This window comes from Streptopelia decaocto (genome assembly GCF_964273445.1).
Source record: "Streptopelia decaocto genome assembly, chromosome: 3".
NCBI classification, from domain to species: domain Eukaryota; kingdom Metazoa; phylum Chordata; class Aves; order Columbiformes; family Columbidae; genus Streptopelia; species Streptopelia decaocto.
Window position 1 is genome coordinate 39,861,163 of NC_138656.1, and position 21,244 is coordinate 39,882,406.

At 36.7% G+C, this 21,244-nt stretch overlaps 1 protein-coding gene across 2 annotated transcripts; it reads right to left on the bottom strand.

Moving 5' to 3' along the window:
* Nucleotides 1–1,552: 1,552 nt before the first annotated feature.
* On the bottom strand, nt 1,553–21,095 carry EXO1 (exonuclease 1). Of its 2 annotated transcripts, XM_082050143.1 has the most exons (14): nt 20,850–21,095; nt 20,242–20,415; nt 18,758–18,877; nt 17,744–17,867; nt 16,640–16,777; nt 16,210–16,422; nt 14,292–14,479; nt 13,390–13,486; nt 13,023–13,239; nt 11,812–12,061; nt 10,085–10,565; nt 9,507–9,608; nt 5,970–6,163; nt 1,553–3,483 (listed from the first exon to the last, which is right to left on the bottom strand). In XM_082050143.1, exons 2-14 carry the CDS (start codon nt 20,400–20,402, stop codon nt 3,342–3,344), a joined length of 2,427 nt encoding a protein of 808 aa, XP_081906269.1. In that variant the 5' UTR covers nt 20,403–20,415; nt 20,850–21,095; the 3' UTR covers nt 1,553–3,341. The 2 variants fall into 2 exon arrangements, with proteins under 2 accessions (XP_081906269.1, XP_081906268.1); XM_082050142.1 differs by lacking the exons at nt 20,242–20,415; nt 20,850–21,095 and having other exon boundaries at nt 17,744–17,863; nt 18,754–18,775.
* Nucleotides 21,096–21,244: the final 149 nt, after the last annotated feature.

Sequence of the window (21,244 nt, forward strand, 5' to 3'; positions counted from 1 at the left end):
TCTCCCCTTTTTCTTCCCTCCTATGTTGATAATTCTAATTTAGTACCACATCATTCCTAGACCAAAACATCGTTGAAACGATCAGCTGGTAGTTATTCTTTGATGCAAGTAATAAAGCAAAAGATTGTCTCTTAGCTTCATCAACTCAGAATTATAATTTTGTTGGTAACAAAAAAAGTTAACAGACACCAATTGATACATAAAATCTGAATAACCTGAGCTTGTAGTACTCTCAAAGTAACAGTATGTCAACAAGAAATATAGCACAGTATTGCAAATTCATTAAAATACTATTATTTAAATTTAACAACTGTTTTTATGATCTGTTTGCAATTCCCTATGGTATTTCAATATTCTTCAGTCCCATGAAAATAACCAACTACTGTATTGATATGTATGAGAAGGAACATGTAGTTAATAACAACTGTGGTAATTGGAACAAAAAGATTTGAGCAGAAATAGCTGAATTTAGACAAGTCACTTACCTACAGCTTCAAAACCATTACTTGATTTGAATGATCACAGATTCTCATATTAATGCTCCATGACAATGAATATTTGCAGTTCATACAAGCATTCTGCTGAAGGAATGGTTAATCAGCACTTTCAAAAGTGAATCTTGCTTAGACCACCATTAGTAAATCTAGTTTTTCTAAGCCAGATTCACCATTTTAATAGGATATGGCAATGACATGCTTTGAGGTCCTCCTGATAAAATTAGAGAATATTTGTTATAGAAACTAAAGAAAAAAAAGCAAAAATAATTAGATTTAAAAAGAAACAACATGCATAAAGACATATGCCTCCAGGTTGCCATCTGCTTTCATTTTCTCCTCCTCACTTCTTGTTTTCCAACCATCCTCAAACTCCAGGTTTCAAATGCCTTCTTTTTAAAACAATCAAACTCTCCCTCCTACTCTCCAAGTTTATTTGTTATCTTTTTCTTTTTTTGGAGGGCACATTTTATGTTATCTCCCCCTCCCCTTCCCCCCCCATTATAATCTGTAAAAATTTTTCCTGTTTTGATACTGAGTATTTTTTACTATGGGATATGACCCTACACAGAATCAATTTTATCTCAGGAATAAAGTCTTGCACAAATTCATTTGCACATATGTTATTGTATCTTTCATAAAACAAGCACCAACCTAAGAACACCACACTTAACTATAAAACCTATATACTATTATTACATGCTTACATGTATTATATACTTACATGTAGTGTAAGAGAGACCTCTCTTAGCTGCTTTCTGAAAACAATCCCCTCTAATATGAAGTCAGAACCCAAGACCTCCAAAACACAAACCAGAAATCAAAGTAGTCTTCTTAAAAATGCTTCTGTAAGACCTTAATTGTATAACATTGTATGAAGTACTTCTGCATGAATAATACCCCCAATAACTACCATTACATGCTCTACCTTCCTATGGCTTTTAAGCCATCAATTATATTTCTACTTTTCTGTCCATACAGGAATATACAGGAAAAAAAATAAAAAAACAGGGCACCCATTTGTAACAAAATAGTGTCAACATGTATGTATGTACAACATTCACTTTATTTCCTCTGACTCTCCAGATAAGCTAGAGTAAAACAAGTGATGTTATTGCCAATAAATGAGCTGCAAGAACAGCTAAGGCAGCATTTGCATGCAACAGAATAAAAAGAGGCAGTACTGCTTTCACACATGTTGCTTGCAGGTGAGATATCCTATGCTCCCTTAAAATTACCTGTCCTTGAAAATACAGACGTGAGTAGTTTGTCTCTTCTGATGATCCACTAAAGCAGGAATTAGTGGCTCTTTGAAGAGGAAGGCAACAGGCAAGGATGGACTGTACAAAGTAACCTGGCAACTCCCACACTGATAAATAAGCAATAGAGGAAAACAATTTATTTTGTTTTCCCTTCAAAAATTCACTCTGTCATTGTTAATGTACCTATAGCAACACATAGAAATTCACTCTAGGCAATAAAACTGTGACTGGAAATGTAGCAACATTTATCTGTGGCCATTATTTGTCACATCATACCAGAGATAAAAATTGTCACCGAAGATCCATGTTAAAAAAAATTGCTATTCAGGAATAGGGATTTTTCTAGTGGTGTGTATGAGAGGAAGCCTGTCCTATAGCATCATTTCTTCAGTCCTTTATACCCCATACCTTCAATGCATACATAGAAATAAGAGGGCTACTCCCGCAAATGTAAACACATCCTTCTCTTGTAAGCAGCTACTTTGTAATTTAATGCAGCTGGTCACCTTAGTTTCATAGACGCAAATTCTGTTAAAAAGAAGAAAGTACATTGCAGTAAAAAAACCTCTGTTCTCATAGCAAAAAGCTCAAAAATGAAAGGAAAATATTTATCTCAGGAATGGAAAGGAAACATTTTGCAGGTTAAGATATCCTTTTGTACTTTCATCTGCTGCAGAAAGAGATACTATCCTTTCCTAAAAATAAAGTGAAAAATACATATATATCTTTACATTGATTTAAATCCTGATTTTAAAGGCAGAAATTCTGTCATCCAAAGCAAGGACCGTAGTCTCCTGGATTCTTTCCCTTTAATTGACTGGCTGTTGAAGACTGAAGCTTGGCTTGTGAGGACAATGCTCTTTTGTAACATTTAGCTCTGAGGACTAATATTTTCACTGTCTGTTGTTGGATAACACTACAAACATGGAAAGAGCAGGTAAAAATTGAGGAACACACTATTAATGTGAGAATTTGGGGACAAAATATTTGTGATATTCCTTTCCGGAATCCCCAGTTATTCCACCAATAACATGACTATATCAAAGAGAAAAGCTAACTGTTGAGAGTGCAGATCTTACCATATAGGTAAAAGAAATGGTTATTGGAGTGCTAGAAGTATAGTGAAGGCTGTTGTGAACACTGAACAGCAGTTTTACTCCTGTCTTGGAGCCAGATTAGGCTCAAGAGGAAAGAAGGAAGAGGTAAAAAAAAAAAAAATATTGATTATTAAAAATTGAGACACAAACTCGTTCGGCTGCTGTTGCGCAAAGGCAAAGACATAGCGATTGTAGAAGCTTGGACTGCATGTGTAACCTACATAAAAAGCACAAGGGCAGCTGAAGAAAGTTGGGATAGAAGTTTAGAATGGACTTTGAATAAGAGAGCACAGGAATCTGAAGGATTTTATTCCAGTCAGTATAGAACTGTACCTTTCCATTCACACCTTTATAAAAGAGATGAAAAATGACTAGCCAGACTAAAATATACAGTTGTTTTTCAATGCATCTTTCTATATTGATGAAATATCAAGAAGGTAAATTTTTACAATGATTAAAAATGCATCCTACTATGCACAGCATACAGTTCATTGGAATATAGCTCTCTGAACTTGACTACGTTCCAGATGATTAAAGATTTCTTCTTCTGTTTCTGGAGTGAGCTGTATATTATCTTTGATTGGAGACAACGGATCTGACTTTTTACAAGAAGGAAGTTTTTCATACTCTCTGCACAAAAAAAAAGACAACAAAACCCAAGAATGTTATATGTTTCTAACCACATGCCTGTAAGAACATATGAGTCATAACAAAGCAAGACCCCTCACCTGACTACTCACTTATCTATGGATAAGCCCAAAATAAAAATATGTGAGGGAAAGTTTTAATTTTAATTACGCTACAACTGAACAACTTCACTGGAAGAGATTTCAACTCCTCCAACTATCCCGTGACAAAATAACAGCTATCACTTTTATAACTGAAAGACTGTATGTACCATATCATACTCTGTTCCTTAACATTTTAAGTCTTCTAAATAACTGTAGTTTCCTATATATCCCACGAGTCTCAACATGAGGATAGAACAGATTAGTGTCTCACAGCACTGTGCCCTTGTGGCCAGGAAGGCCAATGGCATCCTAGGGTGTATTAGAAGGGGGGTGGTTAGTAGATCGAGAGAGGTCCTCCTTCCCCTCTACTCTGCCCTGGTGAGACCACACCTGGAATATTGTGTCCAGTTCTGGGCCCCTCAGTTCAAGAAGGACAGGGAACTGCTGGAGAGGGTCCAGCATAGGGCAACCAAGATGATTAAGGGAGTGGAGCACCTCCCTTATGAAGAAAGGCTGAGGGAGCTGGGTCTCTTTAGTTTGGAGAAGAGGAGACTAAGGGGGGACCTTATTAATGTTTATAAATATATAAAGGGTGAGTGCCATGGGGATGGAGCCAGGCTCTTCTCTGTGGCAAACAATGATAGGACAAGGGGTAATGGGATCAAGCTGGAACACAAGAGGTTCCACTTAAATTTGAGAAGAAACTTCTTCTCAGTAAGGGTGACAGAGCACTGGAACAGGCTGCCCAGGGAAGTGGTGGAGTCTCCTTCTCTGGAGACATTCAAAACCCGCCTGGACATGTTCCTGTGCGACCTCACCTAGGTGTTCCTGCTCCAGCAGGGGGATTGGACTAGATGATCTTTTGAGGTCCCTTCCAATCCCAAACATACTGTGATACTGTGATACTGTGATTTGCCATCAGATGATATAATTCTTAAGACAGACAGTTAATTAAGAAGCATTTTAAAATCTGAATAAACAATAAACAGAATACTCAGAGCTAAGTCAGTCCTGGCAGTGAGAAAATCTTTTATTGAACTAAATTAAGAAAAGAATCCCCTAAAAGCTTATTTTAAAATACTTTATATATATTATTCACTTCTATGTAAATAAAAATATATATCCCAAGTACTTCTATGTAAATAAAAATATATATCCCAAGTATATATCCAGAAGTTACAGATCACCCAAAACTGGATGGACAAAATGTTGATGTTAGGAACTAAGTCTTGGAACCATCAGCAGGGAAAAGGAACAGAGTATGATCTAGCCTCACTCTGTTCTATCTGTCTGTATTTTGATAAATCAAAACATAATGAATTTTCTCCTTGTGAATGACCCTGGTCAGACATTTCCAATTAGAAGTCAAGCAATGCATACACAAACTCTTTCACTTCCTCTTTGAAACTGTCATTCTTACCCCAGGATAATAAAAAATTATTATATTATCTCTATGTATATAATAATAATATATAATATCCTTATATTATATAAAAGTATATTATCCTTTAGCAAGGGTAATAAAAAGTAAGATTTCTAAAAACATTAATACTGTAAGTAATATTTTTAAAACAAAAATCAGTTGTATGAAATAGCCTACCATAAGGCTCAAACCTACCAAAATATATTCATCTGACTTAACACATGTTCAGTCTCACATTTATTAATACTACTCAGTGCAGAGAGAATACTTTTGTCCTACTCACATTTGTTTTCAGGTTAATGAGAAAAATAATTTTATTTAATTATTCAAAGTTGAGATTGTTACTTGGAGCCGGGAAAGCTTTGTCACTAGGAGTTTTTACCCAAGTCCATGGAAATAACATAAGTTAGAATACTTACACTTTTGTTTTGTTTGTTTGTTCTAAAATAATCCTTTTCCTTCAAGTTCAAAACTTGAAGGTATTTGTAGAAACTTCAAGTTAGCCAAGCCGTCTGCACAAGGGAAAACAATAACGTGCAAAAACGTTTCTTGTAACCTGACTTCAGCTAACAGAAATATTTCATCAATTCACCATCATCTTCTGACAATCAGCCATCTCAAAATGTGAAAGGCACATAAAGTTAAGTAGAAAGAATCTTGAATACAAGAAATTTTGGCAACTTTTATGCAGCTTTTGCATTTAGACTAAGAAATGCGTTTTGGTATTTGATGTCAAATAATGGTAATAATTTTCGTATAAATGACATTAAACTAAATGAAATATTTCAATAAATGAATTTTAGCTGAAAGATTTTCCTGGTTGGAAAAAAGTAGTAATTAGAAGAGCATATTTACCACAAATCATTACTTCACGGTTATAGCAAGCTTAAGAAGTCAGAAATTTTATTTGGGAAAAAAAAAAAAAGTATACAGGGTGCTAAATAAAGGCTAAAGCCACTCACCTTTTAAATTGGAAGTTTTTCCGGAGTTCACCAATGGTCGCTTGCAGTCCCAGCTTATTTTCAACATCACAGTGATTTCTCTTTTGCACAGGTGACAGTTTCCTACTTAATCCACTTACTTTAGCTGGTATCAATGGCTTGAGCTTTGTTACAATACGCGACCCTACACAGCTGGATTTATGTAAACCAGGAACCTGTGAGATTTTAATATTACAGCACAAATGGTTAAAATGGCAACCTGTAAGCAACAGGAATTATGCTGCAAAGCTTATAATCAAAAATAAAGTGCTTTACATTATGTTGAGATAATGCAATCTGAACTGCCACAACTAGCACTGAATGTTTTTTCATATGTACAAGTACATGAAACTCATTTTGCCATGACTTAATTCTCGTAATTAGGTCACTCAGTGCGATTTTTTATTTCATATACTCATCCCCCACAATCTCTTATATTCCTGTCAATTTTTTGGGTCAATACCAGGCTAATGGGCTGATAAAAAGCATCATAGCAGCAGAGTAGTTAATACTGATAAAATACTGTTTATCATTTTTGCCTTATTGAACTTCATGCACAAAAAGTAATAAGTTTATTTTAACAAAAAAAGAAATACACTAAAGCCTGATCTGCAGGATTTTTTTTTCTGCGTAGCTTACCACATTTCATAAATTAGAAGTTATACCTATTGCTATCTATTTAATCACTCTTCCTATTTGTACTATATGTGCATAATCAGAGCACAGTTAAATATACATAATGTACTTTTAGACAAAGCTAAAACTTTCTTTACCGAATAAGTTCACACATGGCAAAAGGCCACAAATAACTTGTTCATATATTCCATCATTTTCTTCTGTATTACATACACTTATTTTTTTCCCCATTTTATTGGGAAGTAGCCATATGGAAGCACTAGAACCTTTTACTCTTTTGAAACATTCTGTCACTTTGTTGTGCAACTACCCTCAATTACCAGCTTCCAAGTGATCACTCAATTCTAGCCTGCTGTTTTAGCTTTTATCTGGCACTATGAGGACCAAAATGTAATTATCAAAATACAATACCTACAGAAGAGATTGTGACTGCCTACAGTTTTAAGTTCTTATTTTATAATTGGCTACATAAGATTAGTTTACAACATGTAAGTTGTAAATAATGCACCTATTTCCATGTGGACAACGTTAAGAATAAAGCATTTTGCTCTAAATGAATTATCTGTTTTGCTGGATCACCTTTGGTGATGACACAGCTCTGCCTACTTCAGGTGCTTCACTTAACTAATGCAAATAACTCTTCCTCATTCAAGTATTTACTATTGATCACCTAATAACTTTTTTCTTGAAATGAAAAAAGGTTAGCAGCCTTTTCTTCACATAGAGTTCATACCTCAGTTCTTTCCAAATGACATCGCATTTTGTGATTCCCAACTGCACACACACATTTAAATTGAAATTACATGGTTTCTACCTGAATAGACTAAACAGATCTTGGAATCCCAAATGAAAATTGAAAAAAACAAGAAGCTTAAGATTAAATTAATTTAAATTAGAACAAGGATAACAGTAAAAAATAAAAATAAAATCCTAAAGCTCCCCACTTTTTAGTATTTTGCTGTTCATCTATCACCTTAGCAATTTTGAAACACTCATGAAGTCACCCATAATCCTACATTTCTTTGTCGTACTGGATTACATTGGAGTTACAACTAACCACAAAGTAGGCAAAGCTGCACGTCAAACACCCACTAAGAAACTAAAAACCAGGGTACATTGCTCTCTTTTGTCAATATTACCCTCACGCTGAGCTTGCAGCAATTATGGAAAATAATTAGCAGTAGAAAACACAGCTGGAATACTATCACAGAAAACTACAAGGTCCTAGAGGCCTCATTATCTAATAGCCACCTGTTGGTGAAAAGCTTCTATTAGTTTTGATATAAAAATTGACTAGCGAGATACTTCATATTTTGGATTTGAACCATGATAAGGGTTGATAACTTCCCCAGATTACCTCCCCCAGTTATTACATTTCTCCACAGATCAGCTATATTATTCAGCTTACCAAAATAATAATAATTAATGTTTTAAGTGATTGACTGCCTCTTCCTTAAATCTGGAACTCTTAACTCGCTTTAGTATCTTGTACTGTACTTAGCACAAGCAAAGATTTCCATTGTTTTACACTTGCAGTAAGCAATCCTAAGGGAAAACTGAGCCAAAAGTGGTTCTCCTTATCTCTACCTTCCCCTCTTCAATCCTGGCTACTTGTTCCAGTTGTCTTACTGGTGCTATGACTCACACAAGCCCGGGAGTCTGCGTGGGCCCTCATGATTGGCCTTTCGGCTGTTATCAAGTTAGTGTGCAGCCAGGTCAGTTTCCTGGTCCAATTCATTACAAGTATTATATTATTACCAGCACTTAAAGGAAGCAGACAGAATGCATGGACAAAAATACCCTCCTAGTAGCTGCTTGTTTTAAACTAACCCTGCTGTCCTCAGATTTTCAGCAGATTCCTATTGTCTGAAGAGCTTCAAGCATCCTGAAAATTTGTTTATATATGATGCTTATATTATCTCAGTACTTTCACACTGTGTATTCCCCAATATACCTTTAAGGTGAGCAAAACACTATGCAAAACAGATTAAACACATTCTTAAAACAAAAGCAATAAAATCCTGAATCCCAGTACAATTTCATTTCATAGCTCAGTCTTTTTGAGTAGAAGTGGGCAAAATGTTAACCTAATGAAAAAGCACCGATTTTTGTTCCAGCTGTTCTAGCATAAAGATGTGAATTCCTCCTTAACACAGCAGTTCCTAACAATAACCACAAGATGTCGCTGTTATACAAAACATGTACAATATTCTTGGTTGGCAGAGAAGCTTGCGCTTTTTAGTCTGCCTATCAGGAAAAAAGTTAGTAAGGGTGTACATCAAAAAATGAAAGTGTCTTCCTTCGACTTAACAATATTTTGGCAAATTCTAATGACAATGCCTAAGGAGTCAGTGTGCTTCTAGTTGTTAAGGTCTTAGAACTTTTGTAAATTAGACAAATGGGTAAAGCTCTTAGAAATGTCACAAAGACAAGGGACATAGTTTGACATTTAAACACACTTTTTCTAGTAAAAAGAGGAAGGAGGCTGCTAAACCAGCAGATTTATCAAAACAAGCAATGAATGAGTTTGCATCTTGTGACTATAACTGGATTATGAACATGACTGCACTTTGTATGATAAAACCTGTGTATTTAGCATGCCTGAGGAAAATTAAGAAGTGTTCTTTTGCCTTATCTTAGCTTCTTATTTTATGCTGAAGGGTTTAAAATTCCCAAACAAGTTGTAACTGTGATATCAATCATAGGTGGCCTGGTTATAGTTCATCCCAGCTCTGATATAGATGAACAAGGATATAATTTTATCCTGCCAGCACATGCATTGCTTAAGATCTTTCATTAAGAGTTCTAGAATGAACTAGTAGAAAGCAAAAACTGATTTTCAGAGTTTAGTAGAGCTCATAGTAAAGTTAGAAGAATTCTTACCTTTGTCTTTATGATAGTTCTTTTTCTGTCAGTTTGAAGAGCAGAAAATACTGACGACTGAATACATTGATCACCAACCAGTTTTGAATTTAAGTCAGATTCCTTCATCAAAAGAAAATTGATTAGGATTTAAAACAGGTTTGTGTCTTGTTTCATTTTTTAACACAAAGTATATTTTTATATTTACACATATATACCTTACAAGCAATTCTAAGAACTTACACAAAAACCTGGGCTTATTTTCTGCAAACATCATTACGGTGACACACATATGCTTTCTGAAAGGACTTCTTCAGAGACTAAAAAAGGCAGAGAACAAAAGCCAGCCTACCAGGATTTTTTAGGACCCACTGTAGTGGTAGCAGTGGAAAGACTGCAGACAAACTAAAACCAGAGAACAGACTTGATTTAAGCTAGTAAGTCAATCCATTCTATACAAATACGTTAAGCATTGACAAATTTTGTTAGCACAAACTACATATTCTACAGTGTATCATTTTGAAGAGAAGACTTTGCTGCCTGATTTCTTTTATAACTTAAAGTGAAAGTAAATACTGAAACGTGGGTAATATTCTTACTTCTGCATCTGAACTGTTGTTAGAAATATGCAGTAGTTCTGAGGACTCCAAATTGCATTCTGACAGCTCACAAGAACTTTGAGACTGCGATGACCGTTCCAGTTCTGTTAAGGGGGAGGATTCTTTCTCCAATTCACCACATGCTGCCCCACTCTCTGTTTGTACCCCATTAATCTGATCTTGGGATACCGCACAGTTGCTCCTCTGTTGGTGAAACTGCTGTGAAAATACAGTACAAGATGGACCAGGATTTCCTGAATTACGTATGAGGCTGCTAAACCACCTGAAGCAGTTTTTCTGTGTTTCTCCAGGAGGTGTAAAGATAGTCCTTGTTGATTTTCCAGTTTCTGAAAACTGAGAAACATTTTCTGCTACATATTTTACTTCCTGTTTCTCGCAATCCTGCTCAGCATCTTGAGTTAGGTCACCGTCATTCTTCTTTGTCGTACTATCAAACATAGTTGCATCATTGCAGAAAAACCTAAAAAAGTACAAAAAGGTGAAGGCAATGGAGAAGAAAGTTACTGTAAATAAGTATGTCAATATCCAAAATCCAATAGTTGTCTATATCCATCAATTTTATTTTTGAAGTCCACTTGCAAACACAAATTATTTTGACAATTGGTAAAGTCTTAGTCCCTCAGGGAGGCAGCACTTAACAGGTAACAGTAAAAAAAAAAAAAAAAGGAAAAAAAGCATGCATAAACATGTCATTCATTAACTGATATACTAATAAGGTCCTTAATCTGGAAAGGAGAAACAGCTAGGAATCCTACAAAGTTTAAAAATATCTTTATTAATTATCATAAAGCTCAACAGTAGTGAAACACTTTAGCATTTCTTATCAATGAGAACTAGAAGCTATCTAGTTCTTTACCATGCTATAGCAGCAGCTCCTAAGTGGAAGTCAGAGCTTTTTAAGAAACTGACCATTGCTTTAGAGAACTTACTACCGCTGACAACTCCCAATTTCTGATGCAGCATAACAAATCTTCCAACTCAGGAAGGTGTGTGTTAACGCTAAAGAACATTAATATTAGACTCTTCCATAAAATTACACGGCTCAAAAATATTCAAATTATTTAAGATAAATATTACATTATAAGAGACATAATTGTGATAATATTTTGCAAAACCAATTCAAGTAGCTGTGGCTAAGTTGAAACAAAAACCCATAACACACAGCCAATTAAAAAAAAAAAAAAAAGCAAACCCAGACTCTCTCTTCTCAAAGTGCTGGTACAGAGATCAGGAGCATGAACTGAATGGAATATGAATAGGTATTTGTCATACAGTATGATCAGGTTTGGCTTGACTGAAACAAACAAAAAACCCTATCAACATAAGTCAATATAGCTACTCACTGCTTAAATATTTGGCACAAAGCAACTTTTTTTTTTTTTTGAGATGTGTCATATGACCTTTATCAGAAAAAGAAATCTGGCCAATTCCTAATTAATTTTGATACCCAGAGGCTAGACTGCGTTGCATAGTCTCAGTCTTTATCTCAGCAGTAAAAAAAGACATTTATCTACCTAGTTCATGCATAGACAGCATACCTAGCACAAAAGGTTCTCCATCTCTGCTCAGGACTACAGGTACATTAATACAGTTGCATAAAAAAGGCTGGGGTAACACTTTTCTCTTCTTCAGTTTTCAGATTATTTCAGCAACCAGGACAGCAAATAATATTTTGCTACTTATTAAAACATGTGAGGCAATCATACCTGCTTCTTGTTCCTGGAACAACTACAGCATCCTTTTCTTTGTTTTTCCTTTGTAGAAAGGAAGCAAATTTATTTCTAACTCTGGGCAAAGCATTAGAGCTTTCCTGAGTCACAGAATTCCCTGAAGAATCAAGGTTTTGCATTGCTGAGACACACTTTTGTGCTTGACCATCATGATCACTCTCCTTCTTTAATTTTTTTGCTTTTGAAAATGAATATTGATTCAACAGATCTCCATCTGAGATTTCGTCTAAATCAAAAGACAATATAAGTATCAGTATACAAGTGTGTTCTAGAATTAACCAGTTATGAAAGAACTGAGCATTACATATTTACACTCAGAAGCCTAAAAAAAAAATAATAAGGTCTGGTAGGAAAATTCTTGACACTAGAGTTTAGAAGACTTTAACACAGTTGTTTTCTAGTAAATAGCCTTCAAAGTAACTTTCTCTGAAAAGGTAGATGAAGTGACAGCAACACAGCTGAAATGAAACATGATGTTTGGTTGGTTGGTTTTTTAAACACTTCAAAAGCAAAACTGAATTTGATCTAAAGGCAGGTTGCTAAACCAGGGAGTAGGAAGATATCAAGAGTAACAAAGACAAAAAAGGAGCCCTAATAACATAACAAAAAAGTAAAGGCAGCAGAGGACGAGAAAATACTTAACCATATCAGATGAAGCACAATGGGAAAAAATAATTGCTTCTATTACAAGCCCACAGCTCATTTCAGAGCATAAAACTTAAGTGGTATAGAACACAAGATTTACTAGAGATACAGGGGATAAAGGCAGCACAGTGTTGGAAGAGTACAGAAAACATTCTTTAAATTTTCTGGCTCACCAAATACCAACTCTACAAAAAACAGGTTGTTCCCATTGCTTCACATGCCATTTTAAGATGGAAATTATAATAAAAAATATTATAAAATAGAATAGATGGTATTAAACATGACAACTTAAAATTGAAAGCAATGAAATTTTATAGCAAACTTAAGTTAAAATTAAGTGCTGCTGAAAGTTTGCTGCCACCTTAATTATGTAGGTTTTAATATTCATTAATCTGGCAGCTTGTTAAAAACAGAATACAGACAAAAAAAAAAACCTAAGAGTTAAGCCTCTAATATCTCATGCCATCAATCCCAAGATAAAATCCTTTCTTTCCCCACAGTCATCTACTGTTATTTATATCCTTCTTTTAATGAAAACATACCACTCCTTGGCCTTTTTGCCAAGAGCTCTTTGACCGGAAGTTTTAGTCCTTTAACACTAATTATCTTCTCCATGCCTTTGGTTGTTGGTTTCTCTAGTAACTGCATTTTGTGAGGAACAGTATCTGCATTATGGCCAAGCTTGTAGTCTCTGCTCCAAATGCTATTTACATGATTAGGAGGTCTGTCATTCCAGCCACAACTTCTCTGCTGCACAGGCTGAAAAATAAATAAATAAATGAAAAGGCACAAGTTTATAATTTTGCCTTCTACATATGATTTCTTGATTTAGCATTTAATCATACTTTTTCATGAATGTTCAGACTCACATGAAAATCTTAATATATAACTTCAGAAGAAGGGTATTACCTGTGCAGTGTCAGGGTTATAATTATCAATTTGTTCCATTGTATCAATATCAATGTTGCCAATGGCAATTTGAAAGGCAGTATCATCACCAATATGTCTGTTCCCATCATATTAAAGGAAAAGATCTGAATATTACACCAAATTTCAAGAATCATCACATGAAAGCTGTTTCCCATTTTTGTTCTAAAAAGCACTGCTAGAATATCAACCAAAAGCATTAATACTAATACTCATGGCTCAGTCTAATGCAACAACAATTGCAATAGATCTGCAGTGCTTAGCAAATAAAAAACTCAAAAGGAAACCTTCACTCATCAGCAGGAAAGTTACAATCTTTCTCCTTCCTGATTTCTGGAAATGCCAGAGTTTATGTGGCTTGATGAACATAGAAAGCTAGTAGCTACGTCAACAGCCCTTCTCTTTCTTAATTTTCCTAATCTTACATTTGAAATTTATGCTGCACAAACGTGGCAAAATTCTACTTGTTCTATAGGAAGTAATACATGGTAAAACAGGAAATGCTTAGATTAGGGAATAAGTTGAACCCAGATTGCAAGAATTAAACTGGCAGAGGTAACACACCTAACATGGGCAGAAGCTAAAGACAGTCTTAAACAGTCTAAATATAATCTGTATTTAATGAGTTGGTTTTTAAAAAGAAAAGGAAAAAAACAGTAATGTCCATTTAAAGTGGCATGTCACTCAGTCTCTGCACTTTTTTTTTAATTAAAATCAGAGCAAAAGAGAAAAGAACTTCCTAAGATTGCATAAAAGCCAGACTTTAGTCAACAGCAGAGATGCAATTAAAAAATAGAAGTTCACCACAGATGCAATGAAAAGCAGAAGATCCCACATCTGCTCACCCTTATTTCCCCATTCTGCTGTTTTAACACAAAGGATACCGTCCTGCGTAAATTAGTGTTTCTGGATCAATATCATCCCCATATGCATTCAGAGGAACTAATTTTCTTTTGACAGGATCAAAAACTAACTGATAAAGGAATGTATTATTGGCTCGTGTAAAACCCTGTATGTATTCTTCTGGTACTGTTATGTTCATCTTCAAGTACTGTCCCATTTTTTTAATAACCTGTAAAAAAGAAATTACTCAACTTTATCATTTAAACAAGTTATACAAAAAGTTAACTACATTTCAATTATTAAGTATCTTTGCTTGTAATTAAATGTAGAAGGTATGTCCTGCTACAACAAACAGATTCAACTTAAAAAGGGGAAGGAAAAAACAAGTTTTGTACATTATTTTCTCACTTTCAAGTTGTTTACCATCACATAAATAACACAATTCAACTCTTTAAAAATATTTCTTGTCCAATAAATAAATATGGAACCCGAATAGAAATAAAGAACATCTTCTTAAGGTATATTTGTTTAAACTAATGCATATCAAATTTTATCATTTATATTATCAGGACACATAAGCAGTTACACAGGTGTTTTTAGGATAGAAAAAAACAAATGCAATCAGATTTTCTCCCCACCTCTCCATTACTCACTACAAACGACTACATATTGATCTGGTAGCTCCTCCTATATGTTGTTACTGCACCATTCTAAAATAAGTTCCTAGAAACTCATTGATCTCTACATTTTCCATTTTCACAGAAGGCAGATTATGTTCTTTTGAAGATGGAATTTGTCATACTGTTAGAAGACTGAGTTTCTCCTCTCCAAATAAAACAACTGTGTTTTGGCCATGCATCCTGAATGCAGGGAAATTTACCCATCTAATTAAGAAGTAAGAGTTTGAACTGTTGGAATACTTCGTATCTTTTGACTCACTTATGACTTTCCAACACCATTGGAAAACAGCTGTGATTAATCACAACAAATTACTAAGTGAAAAGTTTTTCAAATTATTAATTCCCAACATTTTGCTCAAAAAGAGATACATTAAAGGAAATCATGATTCATATGGGAAAAGTTCTAAGTTCCCTTTTTAGTTACACAAAAACCAATCAAACCAGTTGCTTTGATGCCTGCTTTACATAATGCAAAACATTTTCAAACTAAAACTCTTTCTGTACAGCATGTGAGAGAAAAAAAAAACAAACACACACTAGAGCATACAAGTAACTTAAGACACTAGACTGCATATTTAAATACTTTTTAAAATTACATTTACCTGCCTCCAGCAAAGCCACATAAGGTATTTTTCTTATTAGCTCTTAAAAATCTTTCTTCTCCCTTACTACCTACACAGAAGTTATTCCCACTCTCTTAGCCTCCGTATTTCCTAATCTAGATTTGTTTTCATTTCATACATTGGATAAGAAACAAACAAACAAAAAAAAAGCACCTACTTTATTTTTTGTTTTGCACCATAAACTTTTCTTCCCTAGTGTTTTTATTTAAATGTCTGTATCCATACATATGTAATTAAATGCAAAAAAGGAATCAAGATCCCTAATTCCTGTCCCCCCCCCACCCCAGATAAAAGTGTACTTATACAAGAATAACAGCGTTCAGTTAGCAGTTCTAATAACTAATCTGCAAAACCAGAAGACAATGCATGTAATGAGGTGAAAAAATCCTCTCCTCAAACAGAATGTCCTTGAAGGATTAGAACAACTCTTTAGTTCAGTTTAGTTTGATATATTTCATTAAATATATAATGCTTCAACACTTGAGTAAGTTTAGCTCAGAGTCTTTCTAAATCACAGGTAAAAAAAATACTTATTTTAGCATTCTCCTCAAAACGGAAGAAGTCAAGAACCCCTCATATTTTCAATTCAATGTTATTTTCGTATATACTAATATAGGCTCCCAAAAAGCCAGTGCACAAAGCAAAACCAAGTTTACCTTTATAATATCTGGATTGTTTGCTATTTTTAGTAACTTGCATGCTTTAGCTAACCCAATTCCATGAATTGAGGAGAGGTAGTCACAACCAGAAAGAATACACATGTAGCGGAATTTCTCTTCTGTAAATACATTTCCAAGCTGCTTGCAGTTTCCTAGTCGAGCTCGATCTATCTCTAGTCCATTTCCAAACTTGTCGATTTTCAGAAACACCTGTAAATTAAGAGGAAGCATAAATAATAACTTTCACTTATATAAGGTAGTTCGTTGTACTTGGTGGCAACAACAAGGGCTGGATGCTATTCTCCTTCTTTTGTTTCCCCCTTTTACTGTAGAAAAAAAACTTCATACATTAAACACATTTGGCAACTTCAAACTCCGCTTTTAAGGATCAGCAAGAGGTAAAGTTTATTAGTGTTTCCTTTCATACCTTTTTACATCCAAAAGCTAAAAGATCAGAGTCTTCTGTAATTATAGCTTGAACCATGCCAGTCTTATTTAGATAAGCCAACTGAGCATCAGCTTCATATGGTGCAACAATACAATCAATTCCCCGGGCTCGTGCAGCCTATATGTAAACAAGAAGCATACAAGTACTTTGGATCAATTTTTGGTAATTGTATTAAGACATCTGAAAGCATGAGAACTTCTACCCTAAACTACAACCACAATCTTTTTGCTCACATACCCATCCCTCCTTACAGCCCAGTATTTCATGCTCAAAACTCAGGTTTCAAGCAGTTTAGACCTATATAAACAGGTTTTCAATAACAATCTTTCCTGTGTTGGCCTGTAACACCATGGTCACTGCATCTGACCACAAGTGCCAGTTTCATAATCATGCAAGTTATATTCTGGACAAAGGAACACAGCACTATAACAGATGTAATACTATTTTGATAAAGGTCCTACAACTGCAGTGAAGGAGAGCAAAAATCTACTAGAAATGTTTTTAAGCAGCCGAAATTTTTTCTGTAGTCTATTCTCAGGCACTTGCTGAGGGGAAAAAAAAAAAAAAAAAAGTGTTTACTTTTTGTGCAGCAAAAGTAAAATTGCTGGTGTTATCAAAGTTCATAGCAGTAGGAAGAGGTATATTTCAACTGACACATCATCACTATTTGCACAACTGGACATAATGAAATTGAAGACAAGTTGAAGTTTGTTAACAGTACCCAACATAATCCAGGTAGAGCAGGAGTGTCAAACTCGTTTTCACCAGGGGCGCATATCAGCCTCGCCACTGCCTTCAAAGGGCCGAATGTAATTTTAGGACTGTATAAATGTAACTACTCCTGCATTTATACAGTCCTAAAATAACATTCCACCCTTTGAAGGCAAAGGCTAGGCTGATATGCCCCTTGGTGAAAATGAGTTTGACACCCCTGACTTAAAGGTTAAGGGGGGAATATTTTTCTTGTCTACATGGAAGAGGTAACGATGTGACAGCTACTTTATGCATATATATTTAAAAAAAAAAAATCAAACACACAAACAAACAAAACCACTGTCAGTATCAACAGCACTGACAACTTACTTTAATAACTTCATGCGCCATAACATGGGTAACATTTATACTGCGCCCAAAACATTCCCTGGCTTCTGCCAGTCTCCCTTCCTGCAACAATTGTTTCCCCTTCAGAAGACTGGCTTGACGCTTCCTGAAAGATAAACAAAATCATCCACCAATCTCGGATTAGCAGAAAGGAGTAAGAAAGACAGACAGGAAAGGGGGGGGTATAAATTCTTTTGCAGATAAATATTTCCCAAATAAGTTGTACTGGGTAATTTTTTAAAACATAAGAATAACCAAGTCATTTTATTGACATGGATGAGTAGATTGGCATGTTAAATTTATAATATTTTCTCAGAAAACAGTGACAACTCAAGAACTGAAATCAGCAGTGTAAAAGATGAGATTCACCCACCCTCAGGTTGCAGTAAAATAGATTTAATGGAACTTGGGAGTATCTGACATTAGAAACTTACTGGTTTAGAAGACAGAAGGCATAATTTATTTAATTTCAAACACTGGAAATTGTTAGCTCCACATTGAAGGAAGCAAATGTCTCATAAGAATTTATAAATAAAAACCACCAGTGAAAATTTCTCACCACTTCAGTGAGAAGTCCCATTACACAGGGACCTGAATCCACACCTGAAGCCAGTTCATCTGATTATTTATAGAGAAAGATGAAGTGGTGTTATTTTTAAAGAAAATTATATTGGGAAGAAATATTTTTGTCTAGAGATCACGACAGCGGGTAAACTAAAAGCCTTTAATACATTATAGGAACTAATGCTCAGAGGTTTACTTCCTTCCTCTATAGAAGTGCTTTCATTTATGAAATGTGTTTCTATTTTTGGAATAAAACCTCTAAGAAGAGGTATGTATGATTTTTAAATGTGAATTAAATTAAATAACACTACCTCACAGGGAAGTTTACCACAGATTACTAACTAGATGAAGTTTGAGGTTTTTCAACTTAAAAATGAATTATACTGTTAAACATACTGCTTTGCTTGCAATTCAATACAGTTCAGTACTTACTCTCGTCTGGCCTTTTCCACTTCCTTCTTAGAAGGTAGGGTGCATCCATCAAATACCAAAATTGGTTTAATTCCAAATGAGAGGAGCATATCAACAAGTTTCATACAGAAAGCTACATAACTGTATCAACAATAACAAAAGAAAATAAATATAAACCTTATTGTTAAACACAAGTCTGTTACATATCTTCTGTTTGCAGGAAAGTAGAACTGTAAGTTTAAGAGTAACTAGTGTTCAAGGATCATCATGGGCCATATATTGCCCCAGCATCACAAAAAGAGTAAGAACACTTGGATGCTGGTTTGTTTGGGGTTTTTTTATTTGTTTGGTGGTGGTGGGGTTTCTGTGTTGTGCTTGTTTGTTTTTAAGACAAATGCTCTACCTCCCAACTCAGAACTGGACTGACTGCTCCCTACTCCTACACAAAATTAATTGAGAACTTGAGTACAATTCAGTTTGATTTTCCTATATTTGGATTCAACACTGCCAAAAACTTTACAAGTTAAAGCATGGATCATCTTTCAGCAACTTGATTCATAATGGCCAGGGAAACAGGAGGCAGATGAGTACAGTACATTATCTTTCCCTGAAGCCTGGCCAAAGGCAGACTAAGTGCACTTTTCTAGAGGTGGAGGAGTGATAGAGTATTAAACCTCTCTTTGTGGAACTATCCACTTTTCTCTCAAGATGGTGGATACATGCTATGGACAGACATGCAAACGTGTCTTCCCATAATAAAAATAGAGGCACAGTATTGAAAATATTCCAAAAGACAGGAGAGCACCCCAAACTGTACTAATCAGTGAAGGTGGTGTATGGACCAGGAGGCAATCCTTCACTGCCTTCCAACCCTGTCCCATAGTTAAATATCTGTAGCGAATTCCAGACTTTATGCATTCGCTTGGACCTCTGATCTCCTTACGCATTATTTCTACAAATCTGTATGAGTTCATTTCATGAGCAGCATAAAACTAAAATCTAATAGCTGCTGTAAACACAAAGCGCATTACAAGGACGCTCAATATACGTATAAAAATCATGTTTGTTTTTTCTTTTAAGGACACTGTTTAAAACAGCATGTGCAACCGTTCCAGCAGGGGTTGGGAAGGGGACAGAGAGTAGGGCTTAGGAACACTAAGGATAAGAGCACTGAAGAAACTGGATTTAAAGCTACAAAACATAGACTGAAAAATAATTATTATTTTTGAGAGACAGGAGAAAATAGGATTATAGCTATGTAATACCTCAATTCAGATGAATTGAAAAGCGTGAAAGGACTCTGCACTATAATTAAAGTGCCAGTCTGGAAAGCAATTTATTTATAACCAGCATTTCCATTCCCAAAAAGTACAACTGAGACTGAGAATTCAGAAACAACAGTAAGAAGTGAAACTGCCTTAACTTAGTTTTTAGCTCAAGAAAAGCCAAACTAACAAAGCTTCGGTTTGTAAGAGGGTAGAGACTGAAATGTAACAAAGACTTACAGATCTGTCGGCTCTCCTCGGGCCAGCTTTTCAGCACAAGCATAAGCCCCTTTGTGCAACCAACAGTAGGTGTCCACAGCTACCGCCTGCCCTTTGTATTTCTTCACGTGGGTAGGCTCAGCAGCCTCCTTGATAAACTGGAGTAGACCCTGAATCCCCATGATGCTGGTTAAACTGCAGGCGGGAAAACGAAAAGCGTCAGCACGAGGCTGACTGTCGGTCTGTGCACAAGGAACGTCAGGTTCGGTAGCAGACAGGGTGCCGGGCTGAACCAGACACAAGAAGCTCCTGCGAGTGCCGTCGCGCGCCCTGCACAGCGGCAGCTCCTGACCGCCCTCCGAAGAGATGTGAAACACGAAGCCAGCGGCGAGCGCGGCCCGCACGGACGGATCTCCCTGCTGCCGGCGGGCTCGCAGGGGGGCAGCAGGGCCCGCGCACGCCCCCCTACCGACAGCGGGGTCGGGAGGGCGCACAAGCGGTGCCGAGCACGGGCCGCTCCCCCGCTTCGGTCGGGGGCTCAGGGGCCGGCGGGGCCTCATGGACGCCCCCGCTCCGTGCCGAGCAGCTTCCACCCAGCGGCGCGCACGTACCGACACGGCGAACCGTACCTGTCCGGGGGCGAGAGGGCCTAAAGCAACTCTCCCGGCTCGGGGCCGCCTCCCCGATGGCGCCGCTACCTGAGCGCGGGCCGCCGCTGCCCGGGGAAGGGGAGACACAAACCGGGGGACACGATCGCCAACCGCCGCGGGGCGCCGCGCGCCAGTACCTCGCTGGGGCGGGGGGAAGGGGTGGAGGCCCGCGCGCCGGTCCCCACGCGCGCCGCTCCGCTCTGCTCAGCCGTGGCGCGCCGCAGCAGCTCGAGGCTTTCAAGCAGCGCGCGCTCAGGGTAGTGGCCCCGCCCCAGCGGAAAACTACACGTCCCAGCATGCCCCGCGCATTTGGGCGCGAGCTCCACCCCCGTAAGGGGCCTCGGCTCGGCTCGGCTCGGCTCGGCTCGGCTCGG

What these genes read in the sequence shown, in the direction of transcription:
- EXO1 (XM_082050143.1), bottom strand. Translation starts at nt 20,402, where the DNA reads ATGGGGATTCAGGGTCTACTCCAGTTTATCAAGGAGGCTGCTGAGCCT. An exon ending in GTTCCAGGAACAAGAAGCAG is followed by an intron (nt 10,566 to 11,811) that starts GTATGATTGCCT and finishes GTACTTTTTTAG; the next exon opens with GTTTTTCTGCAATGATGCAA. An exon ending in GAACTATCATAAAGACAAAG is followed by an intron (nt 6,164 to 9,506) that starts GTAAGAATTCTT and finishes AAAATCTCACAG; the next exon opens with GTTCCTGGTTTACATAAATC.